Source organism: Leptodactylus fuscus, chromosome 4 (genome assembly GCF_031893055.1).
Source record: "Leptodactylus fuscus isolate aLepFus1 chromosome 4, aLepFus1.hap2, whole genome shotgun sequence".
NCBI classification, from domain to species: domain Eukaryota; kingdom Metazoa; phylum Chordata; class Amphibia; order Anura; family Leptodactylidae; genus Leptodactylus; species Leptodactylus fuscus.
In genome coordinates this window covers 145,591,414-145,618,113 of record NC_134268.1, presented here as the reverse complement: position 1 = coordinate 145,618,113, position 26,700 = coordinate 145,591,414, and the positions used below count along the sequence as shown (strand labels likewise).

The window sequence follows — 26,700 nt, the reverse complement described above, 5'->3', positions numbered from 1 at the left end:
CAATGCATACAATGTATACAATGGTCCAATGCATACAAATATGTTTATAACTGAGCAGCATAACTAAGAAACCGAGTGTTGGAGGTGCAGCATTGTGAGCCTGAGCAGCTGATAGCAGAGATCTATATCTTGGATGTACTCCTCTATATACTGCAGTCTTGGACAGCCCCTTAGAACTCTCAGCCTTGCCATCATTCCCTGTAACTACCGTAAGCTGGGAAGACAATACAAAACTGGCAGCTACCTTGACGGCAAAATTCCCTTTGTTCTTGCGTGTCAGTATTTACTGGCTGCCTTGAGTGCTGGCCAATACAATACAAATATACATGCTCATGCTGGATACTCTATAAGGATAGATGCTGCTGTACACACTAGCGTTCAAGAAGATGCGATTATTTATTCAAAAGGTGAATAATTATTACAGTGATAACGCCATGAACATAAAGCAAATAGGCATATATGAACAAAGTGAGGACTATAACATCATATACCCTGATCTAGTCCTCATTTTGTTCATATATGCCTATTTAAGCATTTATCCTTATTGGTTATACGGGTCGGAGGACCCTATTACTGCTAGCACCACACCATTAAAGTTGAGTGTGCGGTGCCATTGATTCCTTCATACAGGATACCCTGGCTACACTTATCCACCTTCCATTTGATCCACAATCATCGTCTATTTGCCAGAACTTTGAATCAGAAATGCTATTAAGCACATACCTCCCAACTTTCAAAGGACAGGAGGGACACCGACTGGCACAGTGGGAAATGACCCAGAATCCAGGACAGTCCCATTGAATTTGGGATGGTTGTTTGGTATGTAAGCAACGGCATCAATCTTACTGTATAGTAAGATTACTACATGTTCCTCTGCCCACCATATCTTTCTATCCAGATCCCATACTTTCTCATTTTTTCTATTCTTTCTTCCATCTTGAACATATTTTCATACTACATGCCTCAGTGTTACTCCAGACCTTGCTATTGTGAAATAATTTCCCACTTGTGTTTTTGCGCCATATTTGTTAATCTACTGCAAATATTTCGTCTGACAAGGAGCACTTACACCAAATGGATTTATACAGCTTCTATTTAAAGGAATAAAAATATCATCTTTAGTTGGCACCTAAACTCACACAAGTGGTATCTAGAGACATACAGAATCTTTCCATTTAACACCATGGCTGTGTGAAAGAAAAGTTTTGAGATATAGTATTAAATTTATCTGTACAGAATTTTTCATGGGAAGAATATGCAAATCTGACTTCCATGATGTAATTAGGAAGCCAGTGCCTCAGGCATGCACACCAATAGAGGGCGCTGACTGAGAATGTACAAGTGTATCTTCCATGATGTAGTTAGGAAGACAGAGCCTCAGTCAAGCAAACCAATAGAGGGCGCTCCCTTTAACATCATGCCGACCTTCTCAGAGGCCTTTGTTTGCAATGATGTTGGGATTTTACCAGGTAGTCCCTCAGCCAAGGACAGCTGTTTCGACTCCACACACCTAATTGGTGGTCTCTCCCTATGGAGTGACGATATCCCCTCAACCCTGTCTAAGTCTCTCACCTCTGCCAGGTCAGTCCTCTCTGCGCCAAGCTGATGAGATGCAAGAACATCAAAACAGCTGTCCTTGGCTGAGGGACTACCTAGTAAAATCCCAACATCATTGCAAACAAAAGCCTCTGAGAAGGTCAGCATGATGTTAAAGGGAGCACCCTCTATTGGTTTGCTTGACTGAGGCTCTGTCTTCCTAACTACATCATGAGAGTGCGTAGACTTGCACATTCTCATTGAGCGCCTTTTATTGGTGTGCATTCCTGAGGCACTGGCTTCCTAATTACATCATGGAAGTCAGATTTGCATATTCTTCCCATGTTCCTTTGCACAGTAGAGCACTCATGGCTTAATAAGACTCCACACACCTAATTGGTGGTCTCTCCCTATGGAGTGACAATATCCCCTCAGAATTTTTCAGTAATATAAAAAAATGGCTGGTGGACTGTAGTTCACCTTTGATACATTTATGGCAACAAAAATTGTGCAAACTGTTCCTTCCCACTATATTTTTGCTATTTTCCCTACCTTCAGTCTTTAAACGTCATATCTTAGACAGGAGAATGCGGACTCTCATATGTGTTAGTATATTTTCCTGGAAATGTTTATGCATTCAGTTAAGTGAGGATTTATTTTAGCTCACTAAGAACTTTTCTTATAGATCATATAACTCAATATTCAGATCCTGGAGTCAATACATTTACTTAAAACTTTTGTTTTCTGTTAGGATTGAAATAATGGCTTTCAATAATGCTGAATATCCTTAAGTGTCTGTAAATGTCAGCATACCATTCCAACTTACATACAATCAATGCAGTTAGAGAATGGAGACTAATCTAGTTACTCCACACTTGTACAGTATAAAATCTAATACCAATGCTATACCGCTACAGAGTACGCCAGACATTCTTACTGGGTTCATTTCCATCTAACATATTTATCCTGTCAGGGTAAATATTTAGTTTCTGTAATAAATGCATTTAATTCTTTATTTTACAAGGAGAAAACACAAGTCCATATCTCATGGGCTGGAGGGCACTTATAAAAGTATAAGAGAGGTAAAGTAGAGTAACTAAATAATGTCATCCATCATAGCCAACAATGTAATCTTCCTTTAGCAATTGCAACTTGGCAGCCAGAGTTGGATAACACAGTGCTTACTTACATCATGGACACATGTTCAATTTCAATATTAAAGGGAATGAAGAAGGATAGAGAAATGCAATTTGAAGAGAATACCATGGGAAAAAATGAAAAATAAAAGTGAAAATAACTGACCAAAGAGAAAAAGAGAGTATTATAAAGAAGGGATGACAGTATAAAAATGTCTTTGTGCTTGGGGAAAACAGACACCTAAGGGTATGTTGACATTCCGCCATGTAAACATTCTTTGCAGCTAGCCACGACGGGATGCCAGTGCATTGGAGTGCATGGCATTTCATGGCATTCCGCTCTGGATTACGCCCAAATGATGGGCCTAATCGGGTAGGAGCCTCGCACCGTGGATACCACGGCAAGATAGGGCAGCTCGTTTCTTTTTTCCGCTACTATCTAGCGGAAAAAAGAAGTGAGCGGCTCCCATTGAAGTCAATAGGAGCCATTTTTGGAAGCGGATTTTGAGGCGGATTCCATGTCAAAATCCACTGCCAAAAAACTCAGTATGAACAAACCCTAAAGGTATCACAGGATCAATAATTCAATCACAAATAACATGTTCTCAGATAAAAGACCTTGATTATCTTTATATTTCTTAGAGAAGGACCGGACAGACACCTGGTGGAGGCAAAAGTCTTCGAACATTCAGTCAGAGAACGCGTGAGATCTTCTCTGAGCATAATTGTAATCACCAAGCAAGCTATATTCTGACTATAGGTGGTTCCCAATGTCTACACATATTCATGATCTGGCCTAAGTGAAGGGCTCTTTTAAGGTTTTAGAGGAACTAAAATGAAGAAAGAATAGCTTCAAGCTCTGGGCAATCCAAAGAGATATGTTTATGTTTTTAGCATCAAAGGCATGCAATAACATTAGGACAGAAACTGATATTCCACCTACCAGAAATTGCTATCTATACCAACTCTGATCCACAAAAGTTTAAAAAAGTGAAGGGCTTTTAAGCTAAGGCCCCACAGAGCGGACCGCAGCCAAAAAGCGCTGCGGGAAAATCCTCTGCGGACCTTCTGCTTCAATTATACCTATAGAGAAACCCCCAGCATTTCCGTATTTATAATTGACATGTTACAATTTCCAAAAAATGCTTTTCCGCTACAGGTATTTTTCTGCAGTGTGTGGATGGGATTAGCCAGCCATATAAGAGTTCAAAAAAATGTCCTGTTCATGGTCATCTAGGCAACTGGAGGAAAAATGGGGAGGCAAATGACCTTCAGGCAATTTTGTTGACAGAACTCAAAAGTAATCTTTAGACCATTTGTTCCTAAGGGTAGGGTGATGAAGTGGTTCTAAAAAGCATGATACATGTGTATTTTATATGTGTCACAGCATCTTTGGCATTGGTAAGGTTGTTTTAAATATTAACCACTTCCGGACCACCCATAGAGTATATTCGTCCGGATAGTGGTTGCCTAGTTCTGAAAGGACGTACCGGTACATCCAGTCAGAACACAGTAGCTGCACGGAGATCGTGCAGCTGCTGAAGCTGAGAGCTGGCTGTAACTTCAGCCGGAGCTCCCAGAGAGATGACAGGGAAGGTTTATTCCCTTCCCTGCCATCTTGATCGCTGTGTATACAGCACTCAATAAGCGCTGTATACACGGCTATGGGCGCCGCCATGATGCGGCCGCCCTCTGACCCGGCGGTCACGTGATCCGCCAGGAGCAGCATCTTGCAAGAGCTGCTGGGTCCTACAGGACCCAGATAAGCTCTGTTTACTGTGTATACAGCGTGCAGGAGGCTATATTCCTCCTGCAACTGAGGCTAAATGTACCAGCCTCAGTTGCAGGGGAAATCATCCTCCAGTACAAAAAAAAGTGATCAGATGTCCCAAAGGTCTCTTATCACCTTATGAGGACACAATCTGAAAAAAAATAAAAAGTAAAAAAATAAAAAAGTTTTAAAAAATGTAAATATAATAATTAAAAAAATAATAATACGCTAATAAAACACTGTTATTAAAGATTATAGCCCCACCTCCGACGACACCATACAAAATAAAAATTACCGTAACGGACAGGAAAAGCTATTTTATAAAGTTTTTCAGTGACACCTTGTGTTATTAAATAAAAAAAATAAAAAAATTGAAAACCAGACACAATTTCCCTCCTATTATGTTTATATTTTCCCGGATATAAAAAAAATTAAAACACATTCGAAAATAAAAACAACATAAAAATAAAGCCCTATGTGTCCCAGAAAAAAGACGCAAAAATTAGTTGACTGAGACATATGGGAAAAATGTTACAGCTCTCAAAACCGCACATACAAATAAACCTAAAATGTGTCTGGTCCTGGACCACAAATTGGCCTGGTACTGAACTGGTTAAATTTGCCCAAAATCAAAATCTCATGTTGCTACCAGAAAAATCAACAGCAGGTAAGCGGGTGTTAATGGATCTTATATGGGTTGTATGCAATTTTATTGAGTACGTCACTAAAAAGTGTGACTTTTCAACTTCATGAGTGTTATGAGACTATATTGGTTCATCCGTGGCACCTTGCAAAATATAGTGCTGTGTATGTGGCTCTGGATACTAAATGACGTTACAGGATATGCTCTTCCATTATAGTTTGGAGGACCATTCTCTTGCTTATAGAGAAATGGCTCTGTAAATGTTTCCTTGCGGTAAACTCACATCAAGTTCACAAAAGCACATTCAGCTAAATGAAAACTATAATCTGCATCTTTATCAAATTGTAACAGATTTTGCTACTGTACTCATTATTACAATGATGTGGAACAGAACAGAACCGGAAAACATTTATCATAGATATCTGCAACAATCTTGATTCCCTGCATTTTTTTTAATTTTTTTTTTTAAAGACTTATTTTGATTATTTAGTTTTTTGCCAGTCACCACTTGGTTAATACTGAATTACCAGAGATAACTGGGGTCCAGTAATTAGATATCGTGGAAGGTGTTTTCATCTATATATTAATAATAACTAAGCCTTTATCGCTTTTTACAGATTATTGGAACAATTCCACTCATGCCAAGTCCAGTGTCATCAAATCAAGCCGGAGGTGGAGCTCAGGGACTTCAAGTGCAACCGATCACACCCCAACTGCTGACCAATGCCCAGGGACAGATTATTGCCACTGTAATAGGGAACCAAATTTTACCGGTGATCAATACCCAGGGTATTACACTTTCTCCACTTAAACCTGGCCAACAGGTAATGTTAATATTCTATATATTGTGTTTATTATTATCTAATAATGATTGTTCTAATAAATTATTAGTATCAAAGAATAAAAGATCACAGTTCATTTCTATCATATTAGACCACTATGAAGCTCAGTACATTTCAGGTTATTGTACATTTTGGAAACCATACATGTATAGTGTGAGGATTCCACTAGGGAACCAAAGGATAAGCCTCATTAAGTACAGTAGGTGGTGATATGTGTGACATGTATTGTAGCATCAGCCAATTGCATCTAGTAAGTGAGTTCATATGTGAAAATCTAGTTAGCCCTAAGGCAGTCATGGAGATAGCTGTTTACAGATTATTGGCTTGGCATTTTATAATAAAAGAAATTAATTTTGTTCATGCTGAGTACTGCTGAAAATACCACAGACCTCATACATCAAAGTCCCAAAGAAGTCACACTATATGGCTTTGCAACTCTCTTCAATAAAATCCGCCTTCCCTAATACTAAACGCCTAGCCTATTAAACATGGATGGGAATGATTCCAGTCTACTATTACTTCTACAGCATGTCTGCCATTGACAGGGATCTGCCCTGATTTAATAGCTATAAGGGGTTTATTAGCTTTTTTTCTTCTCAGCTTGTTGACATAAATGGTTACTTGAGTTGTTTAAATTTTACTGATAAGTGTATTACTAATCTATTAAATAGACGTTGTGCAGGTTTTATGGATATTCCATTGTATCTCAACCATAGATCGCATGCACACAGGAACGCCTTGTACATGGATTCACAAAGTGCAGCAAGGAGGGCATTAAAGGTCCATGACATAGGTCTATTATATAGGGAAATAGTACTGTATACGACATGCCATGAAGCACGCTAAATGCTTTTAGTCACAGAAAGAAAAGATATGTGATTTGTGTAAGATGAGATGTGAACAAGGAAACCAGCCTGGCTCATGAATTTCTATAGGAAAAAACCCTCAAATAATTTTCAGTCAATCATATAAAATTTAAATACATCTTTATTATACCAATACAATCATAAAATAAGTAGCAGCTGGGCAGATGGTTAAGCCAGAGTTGAAAACACAGTGACAGAGGATTTGAGACTATAAATGAATCACAATTGACATATAGAACTTAAATATCCAGGGTATAAGTATATGAATATGTAAATAACTATAAACATTAATTTTTAACCCTGAAGACAAGCCACTATATAAATATTAGATCATATTATGCTCCATTGCAAGAGATAGTAAGACCAATGGTATAGATACAGCTGAAAGAATGATCAAAAAAGATCAAATCACATCACAACCTGGGTAGCTTCCAAAAGGTTAAAAAAAAAACCCTATAATAGTTTAACATAAGTCATGAATAAAGGAAGCCCAGTACAAAAATAATTCAAGCTGGAATCATATCAGATTTAGAAAATACCTGAGGTCATTGTAGCAGATGGGTATGGTCCCAAATCCCCAACACAAACGGCAAGGACACCTCGACGCATTTCGCCGTGCGACCGGCTTCCTCAGGAGGTATTCCGTTCCGGGGGTCCCCAAGCGGACTCCCCAAAAGGAATACGCAGATGTGAACCAGGTTTTAGTAAAAATGGATGAGACATATTAATAAAGATATATATTTATCTGGAATAGACTTCTAAGAGTGAAGATCTATCCACAGACATGGAGAAAATGCTACTGAAGTGCTCCAGGCTGAAGTTTTGACAATGAACCTTACAGTATATTGATTTGTAAAGTGTTGCTAAATATATTGGCTCTATATAATAAAAGTATGATGATGATGATGATTATTATTATTATTATTTTTTTTTTTAAGTTTTTCAGTTACCCTGTAATAGTTTCTATGTAGATCATTTAGACAATAAATGTTGCTTCTCCTATGAACAAGTGAATGGTCAGCTTTATAGGTGTTTAAGCTGTCCGCGTCTTAAATTTTTTCTTGTTTGTCCTAACATGGCATTTGGTGTATAAAAATAGCCTTTATATGTTTGGCGTAGTGTTTTGTATTATTGATTGTAGCATTACTGTGTGGAAAATAGGGATTTACTGGTGATATTTTACTTTATCGTAACATTTAGAAGCCTGTAAATGGCAAACGTTCCCTTTTGATGAAAAAACCTTCTTGACTATTTTCAGCATGCTGTCCTAGGTATGTCCCTTGTGAACATGGTTCACTACTTTGATTACCCCCTGCGGATGTAAACAAAGACTGTTCTTATGGCAATCACTTTTTTAATGCTATAAAGAGTATTATTAACAAAATGATATTTTGTGATCAGACTGTTCCTCCACAGCTTTTTTTTTTTTTTTTAACTAGGTGCACAACAAACCTGTGGTGGTGCCCCAAGAGTTTTTATTAAAGGAATGTTTTGCATGAGGACAAGTTATGGCATATTGTATTGCTAAAAGACCCTCACCAATCCTTAGAGGAAACAAATGACAGTATTTGTAAAGTGTAGGGTCAAGGATGGCCCTATCCAAAGATACAATTCTGGAGGTACCATTATGCTTTAGGGTATGTTCACACTGCAGAAAATGAGGAATTTGTCTAGCCGCAACAGGATGCCAATGCAGGGCATCAGTATTCCACCGCGGCATCCCGCTCCTGATTAGGCCCCGATGAATGGAGTCTCTAGCCACAGACCCTGCAGCTGAATCAGCTGTGGAATCCACAGCACGATCGAGCAGGACCCTTCTTTTTTCCACGTCCTATTGCCACCTCTGACTCCCATTGAAAACAATGAGAGGCGGATTCCCGGAGGAATATGTTCTGAATTTGGAGCCAAACTGCCCCCAAATTCGTGGCAAATTCCTCCGTGTGTACACACCCTTACTAGTGCTGTAGCCCTTACTTTCTGTGGACATTTGGGGTGATCAGTAAACACAATCTTATACCCTAGCCATCACATATATTTTTGGGAAGTCCATTTGTTATAGTTAGAGGGATATTCCTACAAACATAACCATATTTAGATTTGTAGACAATTAAAAGTTAAACATTTCTGTAAATTTAACTAGATTTTCTGCAACCATCTTAGTGGTAATAGTCTTATTTCTTGATCAGTTGTCAATAGATATGACCATTTGTCCCACTATGGAAGGATCCTAGGAAAAATCGCTGCATTCTACATTACCTGCAAAGTGAATGGGATTCTGGCTGTTATGGTCAGCAGGGTTTATTAAAAAAAAAATAAATAATAATAATAATACCCTACGGAGCCCTCTGGGCCACTGAATACTAACCAACCTGGTGTGAACACCGACTAACAGTTCCTGTCACTGCAGCTAACAAATGACCAGGTGCGCTCTGTTAACATTCACAGAGCCCTGTGCAGTCAGAGCAGCCGCACAAATAAACAAACTGGCTAGCCTGAACTCCAGGACTAGCCAGAGACCAAGTAAACCCTGTGTGTGGTAGTTCCACCCAACCACCCAGGCAACTACTGCCAAGCCCACTCCCAGTCACCCTGTCTGGGAAGTTTTGCTAGCTGCCCCTACAGAGTTGTACCACACATACAAGGCAGCATGCTGCCTGACTAACTGTGGAATTGCTAGCTCAGGGGTCTTTTGCTAACTAGGGCAATTCTAATAATATTTCAGGCAGGAACCCAAGCACACACACAACACACATCAATTCAGGTTTTGAATGAGATCATAGAGCACCGGGCCTCCAGACCAGCCCCCTTATATAGGCAAGGGGCGGTCACCAGCAAATAGCCCAGCTGCCCAATCCGAGCGTCTATTGGTCGACTCCTATGTCGATCACCCAGTCGACCACGCCCGGCTGCTGCAAGGCAGATTAACCCCTGCAACCCTGGATTGAGCAGAGCAACAGGCAGCGGCGCCCATAACATGGCCGCAGTTACTGCACAATCCTAACACTGGCTAATCCCATCCACACATTGCAGAAAAAAATTCACAACAGAAAAGCTGCATTTTCAAAAACACACGCATTTTCGAAAATCGCAGCATGTCAGTTATACTTGTGGAAATGATGCCGTTTTTCATTTCAATATAATAAGACCAGGAAGTCTTCAGGTTTTTGGTAAAAAAAAAAAATGCTTCAGAAAATGCCAGGTGGTTTTCCCCTCCCCTAAAGTGAATGGACCATAAAAAAATGTCGCATTTTTTGTTTGCTGTTTTTGCAAAAAAAAAGCCAAAAAACGCAACGCGTTTTTCGCCTCCCATTCACTTCTATTGCTTACCTCAGGCGGGATCCGCCTGAAGAAAGATCATGTCACTTCTTTTTTCCGCTAGCAGCAAAAAACTGCTAGCTGAAAAACGAATGCTAGTGGTCTCTAAAGACCACCATTGTATGGAGGCGGATTTTGAGGCAAAATCCGCGGTCAAAATCCGCCTCACTGCCCCCATGTGAACTAGCCCTTACAGTCAAACACTTTAGATTATCATTCTTTGAAATGGCCAGTTTCAGTTATTTCGGATGACAGTTGATCATGAAAATACGGCAAATGCAACAGTTGATGTCAGACTTTAATCTGCTGAGGATAGTTCATCTCTGCTGTGTATCATTGTTTTTGGCTGGTATCCAACACTAGCCAACATTGAACAACTAAACTCCAACCACCCCGAATTGAGCAGTTTAGTAGTTAATGTTGATAATGAGATTGTTCGTTAAAGAGGTTCCATCATTAATTGGACAGTTGCTTCACAGATGGAGGAGGGGGCTGACCTACTGGACACATACAGATTGCTGGTGGTTTTCATAAATTTCCTGTTTAATATTAAAGGCATTTTTGAGTATCACTGGAAACTCCAGGAGAGGGAGAAGGTGGGGTAAAATAAAAAATGAAGTGACAACTACCCACAGTTCTCCATTCAGACATCCTATCCTACTTTCAGTCCAGTGTTAGCACTGGCCAGGCAAGAAGTCTAGAGGTGACAGCTACTGGCCTCAGGGGTCACCTGATGGTATTGGTGTTATCACCCATCAGTTGACCACCGAGGCCAGTGATTGGTCAATGTCAGCACTGGGTATAACAGAGAATATGATCTATGGACAGAGGACTGGAGGAAGTTGAGTATCACTTAATTTTTATTTTACCACAACCTCAGCCCTTCTTGAATTTTCCAGTGATCCTGAGAAAACCTTGTAAATTTGGACCTATTCATTGGGTTAAAATAAATTTATGTCAGTTGCAGAGACTGAACATTGTCTCCAAATATTTACCGATTTCTGTTCTTTAGGTTCATATTGCTGCAGAATAGGTACAGAAACTTTGTAATGTAAAGAGCTTTAACCCTTGCAAAACAACAGCTTTAGAGAATATGGCATAGATTAAAAGTTAGATTTAACTAAGACACTCTTTTCTATGACTATTTCTATTCAACTATGACATTCTTTTTTCACTGGATCTCAGTAACGGCTGGAAGTCATAACTTCAGTCTCTGTATTAGTTATGACAGTGGATGTGACATTCAGACCACCGATACCCTGTATTGGCAATATAGTGGAGGATATATTCTTTGAATATGCTGAATTCTATAAGGCTGGGTTCACACTAGCGTAGGTGTCTGACAGCTAGAGTCCGTAGCTAATGTCCACGCAAGATTTTAGCATCAGGCACTAGCTGGTCCATTTACAATTTCCATTATTTTAAATGGGATATTATGTTGTGTCCTTTAGTGTCCGTGTGTGTCATTAAGTGTCCGTTTACAACCATGTCCGATTTTTCAAGTGGACAGCTAAATGCTACATGTAGGATTTTGCTGTCCGCTTGAAAAATCGGACATAGTTTGCCAGGATGTTACATTTTATAATGTAAGATCACAACAACATGTCTATGTAGATTCTATGTTATTTCTAGCACAGATGATCAATGCAAATATTTTTATATTTTGATATGTAGCTCCATCAACCAGCACAAGCGCCAGTGGGTCCAGCAACATCACAGGCAAATCTTTTGCACTTGGCTCACAATCAGGCATCAATGGCTCAAAGTCCAGTCCGGCAATCTTCTTCTTCTTCCTCTTCATCTTCCTCTTCTTCAGCTTTAAGTGTTGGTCAGTTAGTCAGCAGTAAGTATCTACTATCCTTCCAGCATCCTTCTGCATCTATTAAAATAGCACTTCTTTTGGATTCTTAGGAGGGTATGAAAGTTAAGACAGTTGACTTTAAAAACTGTTTTTGAAACTTCTTGTAATAGAAGTAATAATTAAAAGCTGAGATCCAAATGTTTTTCAGTAATGTCAGTTTTTTTCCTGAGTTCATTTTTATAAATTGCTTTGTTGTCCATGGCAACAAAACACAGTGCATATTTAATTTTTTTTTCTGTTGTTTATTATTATTTCTTTTAATTATTATTAGAGTACAATATTTCCCCTAACATGTTAAAGAAGAACTTCGGAGACCATAATGTCAGTGTTTGTACTACATTTTTACTTGGTAAAACTAAAGCAATTACAGATACCCTGGAGAACTTCTTAGATAAAGTAAAATTTCTTTAAATCAGAGCGATGCTGAGTCAATTTAGCTCTGGTCACATAACTAGGGTATATTGTTTTTACATACCTGCATATGAAACTTTAATGTCTTAATGTGTGACTCCAGTTATATACAAGTTTTCATAAATAGGTGTATGTGACAATAACAAACTTTGTAATATAAGTTATTTAGGGTATTTTTTTCTATCACCACTTATTATGCTGTTCTCCTGCTCCTTTCTTCAATATTGTTTACATTATATTTGTCTTGGTACACACATAACATATAAGTTATATGGTAAATTACTTTCTTGCGTAATTCTGTGCACTGGTAGCATCTTATCTACAAACCTAGCATTGTTAAAAGAGTACAGAGTATCAAAGTGTAATAGAAGCATTCTTTTAATGGTCTTTGTAACAGCCTCCTCTTCCCCATTCCTTCTTCATAAACTAATATTTAGAACGTAACTCTGCCTGGAAAGTGGAAAAGAAAATATATTTCTTTAGTAATACAAAGTTTCTTATTTTTACTTGTAGAATTCATTTATGAAAAGTTGTTCATAACTGGAGGTGCGCTTTAGTGTTGGAGATATTTGAAGCTATAACACATTGGCGGTACTGTATTTTGGTATTTTGACATGCTATCAGCAGAGGGTGGCAGCTATATATTACAGCTGACACTCTGCTGCAATGGCTAGGATCAGAAATACGATGCCATCAATTTATTCCCTTAGATGTGACTTTCAATAGCAACCTTCCTTTAACATCAGGCTGCCGTGACCCTATGTAACCCCACGAGGTCTCCCCAACCTAATATTAGAAGTATTTCAGTGTATTATGTAAATATCTATGAGACTACATGTCTAAGTGCTATAGTGGAACTTCACATTTGCAAAAACACTATAATGTGAGTTTAAAAAAAGTTAAAAGAAAACAAAAACCTTTCCCCCTTTAAAATGCTTTTTTTGGGGGTTTTGGAAAGTTTTCATTAATATCACCATAATTATATTTATCCACACTGTAATAGTAACAACCTGAAGAATATATATTAGTTAGAATAATTTGTGAATGCTGTAAAAAATTCCAAAAAACTAAATTCCTGCTTTATTTCTAGTCTCCACTTCAAAATGACTTAATATCTAAGTTGTTTAGTATATTATGTAAAATGTACCTCAAAATGGTGCCATTAAAAATGCTCTTCATCCAGCCAAAAATTCTTATTCATGTATGTTGATGAAAAAAAGAAGAAAGTTACAGCATCACTGTCATACAGTTATGAAAAATAAGCTTCATTCCAGAATGGGTTAATGTAGTTACTCATGAAATACATGAACGGTTTTAATAAATCACAGGTTGTCAATCACCCTGAAAGCTGACATTTCTAATATCATGTTGGCCTACTACTGCCTCTGTGGTTAATGTTACATCTAATGTATAATGTGTACAGTATATGTTACTATATACACTATATGTTACATCTAATGTATAATCTCTACAATATATGGATATATGAAACAGTTTATGATGCTGACTGTTAAAACATGAAAAGACAGCTTGAGATAATACCATTAATACCATGCCATTATGAGATAAGTCTATCTGTAAAATCAGTTCACAGGGAAAAATGCAAAGCGTAGACATAATAAGGCTCTAGAAAAATACTACAGTTAAAGTTTTTTCGCTTATACATAACGATAATATGTCAAATATGGATTCGGGTGTTTTAACACATTGGTTATATATTACATAAATTACTTCCCTCTCATCACATACCTTCTTTCAGAGACACAAAGATGTACAGCTCTGTTTTTTTTGTGTTAAGCCACAACACTAACCTCCTGCCCATGTCACTTCTGACCCAGCCCCACCCTTTTGTGCCCCCATACGATAATAGTGCCCTTCTTTGTGTAACACACAGTGATGACAACTCTTTAGATCTCCCACATAGTATAATATCTGCTTAATAGCCCACACTTAGTATATTGCCCCCTTTGTGTCCACCTCACAGTATAATGCCCTTTTACAGCTTCCAGGACTCAGAGATGGAATTGGACATGTCGCAAACCACCTGGGATTCTGGAAAAGTGCATGAATGTCAGGTAGTACCATAGGATCCAGGACGTCTGATAGGGGGCTCCCCACTGTCATACAGTCTATTTTCTAATCCTGATCCCCAAAATGACCAAATGGTTTAATAAAGATTAAAAGGGAGACCATAGAATTAGCATGATCCTATAGACTCTGCTCATACACAAAATGACCTACACAGAAGTAGATTTTCATTTACTTGAGTAATATAATATCCTGTACAGATCCACATGGAATTTAAAAACAATGACAACTGAGATTTGCAGTCCTTGTTTCTACTTCTATGATTTTAGGTGATTTTATTCTTCTTAAAACTTGCTTTAGTCAAGGTTCAGTAAAAAGTTGTGGTCTCCAGCAGCTATGTCATTTCCCTTGATAAGTCTTAAATTGACTGCATTATCTGGCACCAAAGGAATCTTCCTCACCTAGTATGTGTCTACAATTAGATGCCCTTTTTAGAAGCAAAAGCTGCTTTTGGCTACAAGCTTTTCAGAAACAGATATAAATTTGATATATACTTTGTGGCATTTTGCTCATGACCTGATAAAACACTAAAGGACAACCAAAATATTACTTGAAGGTGGATATCAACCTCACATTACAATAGCACACAATACTTGTACACAACTTTAATAAATGCTGCTTTGTTTTGCTCATGTTGAAATTTCGGTTTCTTTTTTAGGTCGATGTTGCAATTTATGTGGATAAAATATTTTCACTGTATATATTATTTGCTACAGTTGTAGCTACTGTATGATGTGTCCATAGAAACGTTCAATGTATAAGCAGTAGGTTAGATGACCAGTCTTCATCATGACCTTCATCTTGGTTACACAGTAAAAGCATAGAATGTTATAGTGTGTTTAAAATTATTCTGTAACTGACTGACCTGTTAATATAGTAGATTTAAAGGGGACCCCTGTGGATGACATAGTAAAAAAGGCAGCATCTCTCCCTGTGCAGAGCTTCCACTTCCAGCCATGGGATGTCACATTCATCAGTCATATAGCCAGATCACAGCTCAGTCCTATTCAAGTGAATGGGCTGAGCTATAATACAAAGCACAGCTGCTGCACAAATGCATGATAAGTACTGAAGAGGCTGCAACGCTCTCAGGAATGCTGCATCATCTTCAAAAAGGGGTGGCCAAGGGTTTCAGACTTGACCTATCCAACACAATTTCTGTAATACTATACAGTTGACATGTGCACGGTCTCTGCCTTATCCTTTGTAAGGCCTGATTCACATCTGTGCCTTGATTTCAGCCTGGGGAGTCCTCTTGGTGACCCCCTCAAAGGAAGCCTAGTCTGCATAAAAAAGCGGTTACTTTAGGAAACCTATGGAACCCATACACTATAATGGGGTCTGTGTGGTTTCCGCTCGGTTTCTGTACAAAAAATACGGAGAGAAAACTGCTGCTAATAACGCATTTTTCATGTGGATAGGTGAACAGAAAGACCGGAATGCAGATGTGAAAAAGGCCTAAGCTTCATTTTTAACATCATAACTAGAGATTAGCGAGTAGTGTTCGATCGAGAAGGTGTTCGATCAAATACTACGGTACTCGAAATTCTTGTACTCGATCGAACACTACTAGCTGTTCAAAGTTTAAGGTTCAATGCAGAACCAGTGTTGATTGGCAGAATGCTATACATTCTACAAATCAACGCTGGTTCTTCTCTTACCTTTAGAAGTCTTCTCCGTGCAGCGTCCCCGCGGCGTCTTCCGGCTGGAATTCACTCTGCCTAGGCATCCGGCCTAGGCAGAGCCGACTGTGCATGTCCGCGCATGACCGTGCATGCGCAGTCGGCTCTGCTCAGGCCCCGATGCCTAGGCAGAGTGAATTCCAGCTGGAAGATGCCGCGGGTGGCGCTGCGCCAGGATAAAACTTCAAGGAGAATCCAGCCCGACCGTCACTCGTGGACTTGGTAAGTATAATGTTATCAAATTTTGGGTACCCCTGAAACGAGCATTCCCTCCCATAGACTATAATGGGGTTCGAAATCCGTTCGGACAGTCGAACAGTGTGCGGCTGTTCGAATCAGATTTCGAACCTCGGACATTTTAATGTTCGATCATCTCTAGACATAACGAAAGAGAATTTCTACTTGCTTTTTGTTTTTCACTTTAAGGTGTGAATACTTTATCTGCTAAATCCAGGCTGGTATTAGGGTAGATTTACACAAAAGAGGTCCATTTTTCATGCCTGTCTTGCACCCGTTTTCACGAATTCCCCCATACATATAGCAGGATCTGTGAAAACGGCCAAAAATGGGACATAATCTATATTTTGACGGTCATGTGAATAGCCCTCACCGACATTAAAATTAATACTGCTGTGTTAGGTCCATTAGAAAAAAAAATGTCTCTCAGCCATTATTCACTGTCTGAGTGTAGCCTTAGGTACAGTCTTCTTGTGGCAGTTTTTGCTGTAAAAATTAAATACTTACAATTAATTGCAATTGTAAAGAGGTATTCTGGTTTTCATTCATTAATTTGTGTATTGAACTGGATATTACAAAGTTATCTAATATACATGAATTTATACACATTTATTTTATCACTTCAATAGTTGCTAAAGAAAAAACTGGTACGATTCATGTTCATTTCTGTGAAATGCATCCATAAGAGAACTAAACAGGAATCAATAGGGTGTTAGTCATGTGATCCTCACACATCATGTGATTCCTGGCATTTGGCTATCATTGTCCAGCAGATAGGTTAGTAGTTGGATATTGAGTAGCAGCACCTTATTATAACTGTGGATACGAAGCTCTGATATTTCCGGTATCTCCTCTGCTTGGTTATATTTTAGTTGTTTTTTTTTTTTATAAAGTTTCATCACAACATAACATCACCATTTACAGACACATAACCATGTTTCAAATCACCTACAGACAGACAGCCGTGTACATACACACACAGTGAAATAGTTATGATAATTCTGTTTCCACCATTAGTTCTATTTACAGGTAGTTTTCCCATTGATTTCTTCTGTGTGTCACCCAAACACATGTATACTCCATTGACTCCATGTTTAGTCCTATTCTGTTAGCCCATGAGTTTATTATACAGGACCAATTCTTGGGCTATACCATTCTACTTGCAGAAAGGGGTGTGCACTAACATTATAAATGTACTGTATACGACCAGAATTTGATATGCATGCATAAATGTAGCAGAGTTACTCCAAAATTCTGTAACTGGTTAAACTGCTGCAGGATTATATTTTATATCAGTAATCAACAACAAAAAAAACTATGAAAAACTATGAAAAGTCATTAAAAATTGTTTTCCAATGACTTTTCATTGTAGTCTGTGATAAGATATCATATTGCAGCAGTTTAACCAATTGCAGAAGTTTGGGTTAGTATCAGTATATTAGACAATTATATGATATCCCATTTTGTAGACTGTGTACTATCATTATCAATCTGAGCAGCACGGTGGCTTTGTGGTTAGTCTTGCAGTGCTGGAGTCCTGAGTTCAAATCCTGCCAAGGACAATATCTGCAAGGAGTTTGTGTGGGTTGCCTCCCCCACTCCAACAACTTAGTGATAGGGAATGTAGATTGTGAGCCCTATATGGGACAGTGACTGACTATGTCGGAAGAATTTTGGGTATTTATTAAAACAGTCATGTTAGGAGAGTCGTCAGTTCATCTTTAACTAATAATAATATAATGTCTGTTTTACGCAAATCAGAAATTTACATTTAACCTCCCACTTTTTTTTTTTTTTTAACAGACCCACAAACTGCCAGTGGAGAGGTGGACGGAGTAAATCTGGAAGAAATCAGAGAGTTTGCTAAAGCTTTTAAAATTCGACGCCTTTCACTTGGATTGACTCAAACGCAGGTGGGCCAAGCACTGAGTGCGACTGAAGGTCCAGCCTATAGCCAGTCGGCCATATGCAGGTAAGGAGACATTGTGCATGGGCAGTATTTCCAGAATATCAGCTAGAACTGCATGGTTTCCTTTCTCCATTTAAATAAACTACATATTGTTTAGTTCCTTTTTTGCATTTAGACAGTGGATTTAGTTGTTGACACATTTTTTCTTCAAGCATACAGAAGATCCATGAACACATAAAGCAATAGAATATTATAGTAATATTATCAGTACATGCAATAAAACAGTTTCTCCACATTTACAAAATGGAACAAAACAGTGTTAGATGATTCCGGCCTGATCTGAGCTGATCTGGACACTGGCCTGTTTTAACAATATATTAAAATATATTCCAAACATTTATATGACATCATTGAGGCACACAAGGAAGTAGATGGCTGTTTTGTCTTTTTTTTTTTTTTTTCGGAAAATAAGGCTACATTTGTCTATAAACAAAGCTGGGTACTCACATAAAAGGAAACATGTCTGTTTTAGTAAATATTAGCATTCATGTAAAGTAAAAATTCTGGAGCGTCTCTTCTGACAACTCTGCATTGTGCTGTTCCTCTACTATCCCTAATAGAAGTGTACAAATAATCTGACAACTAGATGTTACCCCTCCTCAAGGGGAGTATTCTAACACAGTTTGACATTCTAAGTGCTGACTGGACAGTGTCAGAGTGTGCGCACCCCCAAAATGGTAACTCTCCCCTGTTAATTGATTCATAATGCAGTTCTACAAACTGCCCCAATATTATGGGAGCTACAATTATTTAGTAAACAGTCAGGGGTGCTAAAGTGTCCCTATTATATGGGTCTGAGCTGCAGTACCAGACAAACAAGACGAGTTCTGTGTGAAGAAGAAAGCACCCCTGACTTTTTAATCCCATTCATCTGCTTTACATGTGAATGACTAAGAACGTTGCATACCATAACATTTTATTGTACAATGCATCACTTATATAACACTGGAAACAGGAACAATCATTTATTTGGCAAATGCTGTTTCCATACTTGCCTTCAACATCCATACGTCTTTTAATTTTATCCATAAGACTGACATAGAACCATAACCATACAGCAAGGCAATAGGATTCCAAAATATTAAGAATAACAAGTACAATAAAAAATAATTATCTATATCGTCCTGTTCAAAAAGTATATAATCAAATTACAATGCTGTTTATTGTGAACTTTGCACATGTTTACATACATTTTTATTAGAGATGAGCGAACACTAAAATGTCAGAGGTTCGAAATCCGATTCGAACAGCCGCACACTGTTCGACTGTTCGAATGGATTTCGAACGCCATTATAGTCTATGGGGGAAATGTTCGTTTCAGGGGTAGGCAACATTCGATAAAATCATACTTACCAAGTCCACGAGTGACGGTCGGGCTGGATTCTGCTTGAAGTCTTCTCCCGGCGCAGGGTCCCCGCGTCCTCTTCCGGGTGGAATTCACTCTGCCTAGGCATCCGGCCTAGGCAGAGCCGACTGCGCATGCGCGTGCATGCATGCACATGCGCAGTCGGCTCGGCCCAGGCCGGATGCCACCTGGAAGAGGACGCCGGGACGTAGCGCGGAGAATACTTTGGAAAGGTAAGAGAAGAACCAGCGTTTATTGGCAGAATGTATAGCATTCTGCCAATCAACGCTGATTCTGCATCGAACCTTAAACTTCGAACAGCTAGTAGTGTTCGATCGAGTACGAGTATTTCGAATACCATAGTATTCGATCGAACACCTACTCAATCGAACACTACTTGCTCATCTCTAATTTTTATGAAACACAAAATGAGAGCAACATTGACCCTTTTTCTAGTATAATTACTCTATTTGAGTCCCCCTACCCCACTTTCTTTCTGTGGCTTTTCTAGTCCCAAGTCCTAATTTCCATGTCATCTATATGTGTGAAATGTCCCATGACTAGGTCCGCCAATGATGACCTGTTGTAGTGCTGGCACTATGGGTCACATGGCACTGTAGTAGGCTCTAATAGGTTACACCGCTTACATTACTGTACATGTAATCACACAATATTGTGATCAGAGACAGAGAATGTAGATCAGATACAGTTTTACATATTCATTTAGTGGGTACATGACATTACTACTGGTTTCTATCCTCATCACAGTGTACATTTTTCCATTCTCTAATATATTATATACTGTATATATAAAAAAAAACAAAAAACTTGAGTCTTCAGTAGTTGATACCTTTTTAATGGCTAACTAATAATGATGACAGATTACAACGTTTCGGAACTCTCAGCTCCTTTCTCAAGTAAATTTAAAAACCATTTCTGAAGGATGCATATTGGTTTTTAAATTTACTTGAGAAAGGAGCCGAGAATTCCGAAACGTTGTAATCTGTCATCATTATTAGTTAGCCATTAAAAAGGTATCAACTACTGAAGACTATCAAGTTTTTTGTTTTTTTAATATTTCCTACCCACTGACTAACACGATACGAGAACAAACATTTTCCTTATACTAATATATTATGTAATAGGCACATGTCAGGAGAGTTATGGACCCCTACAAACCACTAGAATAAAAGGGCCCCCTAAATATTTGTATTGGTATGTTTGTGTGTGTATATATATACACACAAATCCCCCCCACAAAACACACTTCTGCACACATGGAGCAATACATCATTTATATGAACTTTATGAATAAGGCAGGAAATGCTTTGCCAAGAGGTTTCTATTGTTCTCCGAGACCTTGGAGTCTGTCACAAAAAAAGCCAACCAAATCTGAGCTCATTTAAGTGGATTTTGTTCTTGGTGATCCATGAAATGCTCTGTCTCTTTATCCGCTCTTTATATTTTTAATGTATTCCCTGTAGAACAGAAGTGTACTTTTCCCGCAGTTTAAGACTAAGGTTATAAATAACATCAGTATGGGGTAGTGAGCTTGCAGCTCACATTTTGCTCAATGATTTTCCATAAAACCCATTGATTGTTGTTAAATACAAAAAGCTCCATAGGATCCTCTCACTTCTATGGCATCCCCTACTGTTTTTTCTTATAAGATACCTCCCTGTAGAAAATAACCTTTATTCAGTCTATACAAGGATACCACTGCTGGGAAATTTGTTTCATGACTTGTATATTGTTATACCAAATCTCATGTAGTGAAGAATCAACACAGATAAGAAACACCAATGATCTAAATACTACCTCCTTTTCTGTTGAGTAACAATTTAGGATTTTCTCCATTCCATGGAGTAAAGCTTTGAATAAAACATAAGAATGTGTTAATTTACTGTTAATATTATTTACAGGGAAGCTTACAAGGTACACTAAAGTGTACACACCAGCAATGTATCATTGCATATATACGTTTCGGAAACGGAATGTTGTTATGTTGTGAACATATATTATAATTCTACTAAAATGGGGCATTATAAATTGCAGAGCAACATTGTGTTACGTTGCACCATATATTCTATTACTAAACCATAAAAAAGGGCTGACACACTCATGAAACCCTACTGTCCAGCCCAGACAGACTATATCCAATGCATTCAACACAGAGAAGAAAAAAGTTATGAAAATCTACAAGCCAGCGGTAGAGACCGGAAGTTATATCACCTGTTTTATACTCGGAGGGCAAGTAATGTCCATGTAGAATAGGTAACCATCATTCTTAACTGGGGTTGATCGATCGTGTTCTTTTTATGTGGGATCGAGATCGGTGATTTTTCCCACAATGCATTGCTTAGCCTTCACACTGAGTATACGATGTATATTCAGTGTGAAGGCTCCGCTGCAGTTCCATAGGAATGAATGGAAGCAGCCGACACACAGCCTTAACCCCCTGCGCACCGGCTGCCTTCATTCATTCAAATGGAAGGCTAAACTAAATCTCTAGCAGCTACTTACCTCTAGAGATGGCTGCTCCAGTGCCCTCCTTCTTCTTGCCTCGCTGCCCCGCCTCCCAGGTTAGTGTTTAAAGCGCTAGGTAGGTGGGGCTTGTGTCTTAGAGTGTGGGCGGGTACAGGGCGGGGAGACGTGACGTCTCCCCTCCCAGTACCCGCCCACACTCTCCTAACCCGCCCACACTCTCCTAACCTGGCAGGGAGGGGGCAGCGAAGGAAGAAAAGCAGCGTGGAGCAGCAGCGAGGCAAAGAATGAAGGCACGGGGCACAGGACCAGCCATCTCTGGAGGTAAGTGGACATCAGGGGGTAGGATTGCTTTTAAAATCCGATCTCCGATTAATAAAAAAATCCCATTGACTTGCATTGGGATCGGAATTGGGATCGAGATCAGGTTCGAATGAAAAATGATCGGAAATCGGATTTTAAAATCGATCCTGAAAAGTTAAGATCGGCTCAACCCTGTTCTTAACACTAAAGAATCAGAGAGAATCTATTTAATGTTGCAGAAACATTGCTTTTTTCCCACATTTCACTGTGTTGTTTTTTTTAATGAACCTTTCTGCTTAATACACTCCTGGCTGTGGCACAAAAAAATGCAGCAAAATCTGCAACAAAAAAGCAGCTTTTCCACATTGCAAAACTGCAGTGTTTTGCCTTGGCAAAAATGTTGCAGACCAACAGGTGCAAGGGGTGCAAGATTATCAGCTTTGAAAAAAAAGTTACTGAAGTTTCTAATCAAAGCTGGTCATCTTGTACTATTCATTTCAGGATATCTTGAGCCAAGAGGAAACATATAAGGACAGATAAATCTAGATAACATATACACTAGTTATGCATTATATATGCACATGCCAGGTGTGGGCTATACAGAAAATAAAGTAGCTTGCTCATGTTGTAAATTATTACTATCAAGTTAATTAAATCACTTGATCAACATTTCTGAAACACTCTTTGCATAACAATTTATTTAAAGGGAAATTACCACAACTGTAATCTCTTCTAAGTCACTTATATGCTATTGTAGGGTTGATTTAGTGGTGTAGTAGACATCCCTTTTTTGAGTCATTCTTGCTGCATAGAAAATACTGTATTCACACAGAGTAACGCCAGGCGTTTTTTGTGTGTTTTTTGCACATAGCGCCGCGTTTACGCCGCGTAGCGCCGCGTTAACGCCGCGTATACGCCGCGTTAATGCCGGGCAACGCCACCGCTAAATAGCGCCGCGTTAACGCGGCGCTACGCGGCGTAAACGCGGCGCTATGTGCAAAAAACACACAAAAAACGCCTGGCGTTACTCTGTGTGAATACAGCCTAAGGGTGAATTCACACTGAGTAAACGCTAGCTTATTCTGAACGTAAAACACGTTCAGAATAAGCGGCGTCTAAAGCAGCTCCATTCATTTCTATGGGAGCGGGGATACGAGCGCTCCCCATAGAAATGAATGGGCTGCTTCTTTCACTCCGTGCAGTCCCATTGAAGTGAATGGGGAGTGCCGGCGTGTACGCTCCGGCATGAGCAGAGCTTGCCATATACGCCGGCACTTCCCATTCACTTCAATGGGACTGCACGGAATGAAAGAAGCAGCCCATTCATTTCTATGGGGAGCGCTCGTATCCCCGCTCCCATAGAAATGAATGGAGCTGCTTTAGACGCCGCTTATTCTGAACGTGTTTTACGTTCAGAATAAGCTAGCGTTTACTCAGTGTGAATGCACCCTAAATCTACATACAAATTATATGGCGAGGCCTGCCAGAGAACCTGTTTTGTATGTGGTCAATACCCAGTGATATCCCCTAACATCAAGATTAACAAGACCCAACCACATATAAGAAAATGGGTTCTGTGACAGACACAAACACTCCCTGTGTGCATTACATAGTTCATTTCCATATGTATTAAGGATTGTCTTTCTTTACAGCAAAATTGCACTATAACACAATAAAACATGTTTACTATGCTGCTATGCTATTATCTTTCTACAACAGCATAGAAGTGATTTACAAGCAATTTGGTGGTAGACTTCCTTTAACAAGTGGCACAAAAGATGGAAATTATCCATTCAAAAACTTAAGGCACCATGATTTTCTATTACACTTCATTATTTAAATTGTACCTCCAGCTATAAGAAACCTTTCCTAAATGAATAGTACAGGTGAAAATGAAAAAAACTTTGTAATATATCTTATTAAGGAGATATTTTCTCTTCTTCACTTATTAAATTGGATCTTTCATGTCCTCGGGTACATGTGGTTTTATATACCACTAGAAAGCCAAGCTTTTCCATTATGTGCCCCAGGAGAAGAGATATCGTTGTAATTACCAAGAGCTCTTCACTGTCAGAAGGGCGTTCGTGACAGTCTAACTGGGAACGCCCCTCCAGATTGTACTGTCCGTAATGCTATACTGTGAGGGGGCCTTCCTTACCGCCCAGTGATGATGCTGAGGTGGTAAGGAACGCTCCCTCACAGTATAGCGCTACACACAGTACTGTCAGAAGGGGCGTTCCCAGTTAAACTGTCAGGAACGCCCTTCTGACAGTGAAGAGGTCTCGGTAAAAGCACCACTATCTCTTGCCCTGGGGCACATAACGGGAAAGCCAACTGAATTGAGCGCACTGTCGGCTTTCTAGCGGTATATAAAACTGCATGTGCCTAAGGACATGAAAGGTCCTCTTTAAGCTGTTTTCCTGCTCCTTATCTTCACTCTGATGGCTTGCTTACATTATATTTATCTCTGTCTTCAGTCCCAGACATATAACTCTACGGAGAAGAGAGGGGTTGAGTAGTATTCTCCTGCTGGCTAGTTATTTGCTTTATTGACTCATTCTGTGCATACATCTTATATACAACCTAGCAATGCTAGAAAGCAATAAACAGCAGAGTGTAACAGCAGCAATTACTTGAGTGTCTTTTCTAGTCCCCCTCCCCTTTTCACAGACTAATATGGGGAAAGTGCCTGAATAGATATATCACAAAGCTTCATATATGAACCTGGACTATTGATGATACATTGTGTATAACTGGAGGTGCACTTTAAGTTCTTCATTTTCCTTTCTATACTACTGGCTGTTTGAATTGTTGCATGTCTGTACTTAGTATTGTTTATCATAGAACATAATGTCCTTGTTAAGTACCTCTGCCAGTCCATTAGTTAGGCAGGCAGGAAGTCCCACCCTGGCAGAGCATCAGTGTAAGACTCTTCTTTTTCAATTTTCCCCTCAGACACACCATCCTGAGAAGCCACTTTTTCCTACCACAGGAAGCCCAAGAGAACACTATAGCTAGCAGTCTGACAGCCAAACTGAACCCTGGCCTTTTGTATCCTGCCAGGTTTGAAAAGCTGGACATCACCCCTAAAAGTGCCCAGAAGATAAAGCCAGTCCTTGAGAGGTGGATGGCTGAGGCTGAGGCCCGCCACCGAGCAGGTATGCAGAACCTGACAGAATTTATCGGAAGCGAACCTTCAAAAAAACGCAAGAGGCGCACTTCGTTCACTCCGCAAGCCCTTGAGATCTTAAACGCCCATTTTGAGAAGAATACACACCCTTCCGGACAGGAAATGACAGAAATTGCAGAGAAGCTGAACTATGACCGGGAAGTTGTCCGGGTGTGGTTCTGCAACAAGCGACAAGCACTTAAGAACACAATAAAACGCTTAAAACAACATGAGCCAGGCACAGGAGTCCCTATGGAGTCTCTAACAGACTCAATGGAAGAAAATTCCTAAAACTTTGAGATTGAACTCTGTGAAATACCTGTTCATCATCCTTGTAAGTAAGACTGAACCATACACAGGTGGACAGAACAATTTATTAATGTACTGTATTCATGAGTTTTCCAAAAACATTGCACAACACTTAGTGTGTGTGATAGTAGTTCTGAAAAAAAAGACAATTTTTTTCTATGGACGTTCCAAAAATACCAAATAACTGAATACATTGTGTGTATATTATGACAATGCGAACAGTGTTTGAAAACCAAGATGTTTTATCTATGTAAAAAAGAAACCAAGCCTGCCACCTGGAGGATCAATTGTAGACTTTCAGGTTCTAAAGTGCTCATTCACTACGAAATCTTCACTGATAACCAAAGCCAGAAAAATGGTGTTGCAAACCTAGATTGTTGGACTTCTCTATAATGAGTTTAATGTTGTGTTACATACTTCACTGTCTATTGTGTGAAAAACAAAAATAATGAAGAATTGTATTTTATTCCAATTGATTCCTTTATGTTGAGACGCAGCTTATAATTTGCCACGTGTTACATTTACTAGATTCGCGACTGTGTTACAATGCATTTGTTCACTACTTTAAGGTAAATGCAGTTTTCCTTTAGTAGCCTCCATGTTTCTACATGGTAGTAGTGAATCATATTGTGTTTGTATTATTCAGTGCCAATTAACTATTACTTTCCTGGTACATGTATTTTCCTTGCTCCACAAGGAAATATTTTTCCATCGTGACTGAAAATTATAAGAG

At 39.1% G+C, this 26,700-nt stretch overlaps 1 protein-coding gene across 6 annotated transcripts in view; it reads left to right on the top strand.

The window, feature by feature from the left end:
* The window catches only part of POU6F2 (POU class 6 homeobox 2), a 474,882-nt gene extending 448,428 nt beyond the window's left edge, over positions 1–26,454 (top strand). For 5 of the 6 annotated variants that reach the window (XM_075271183.1, XM_075271184.1, XM_075271187.1 and 2 more), the window contains exons 7-10: positions 5,704–5,910; positions 11,784–11,952; positions 18,192–18,360; positions 25,445–26,454. In XM_075271183.1, coding sequence (XP_075127284.1) covers positions 5,704–5,910; positions 11,784–11,952; positions 18,192–18,360; positions 25,445–25,949 — 1,050 coding nt within the window. In that variant the 3' untranslated portion in view covers positions 25,950–26,454. The remainder of the gene's footprint in view (positions 1–5,703; positions 5,911–11,783; positions 11,953–18,191; positions 18,361–25,444) is intronic. The other variant, XM_075271186.1, reaches the window with a different exon arrangement.
* The last annotated feature ends 246 nt before the right edge of the window (positions 26,455–26,700 follow it).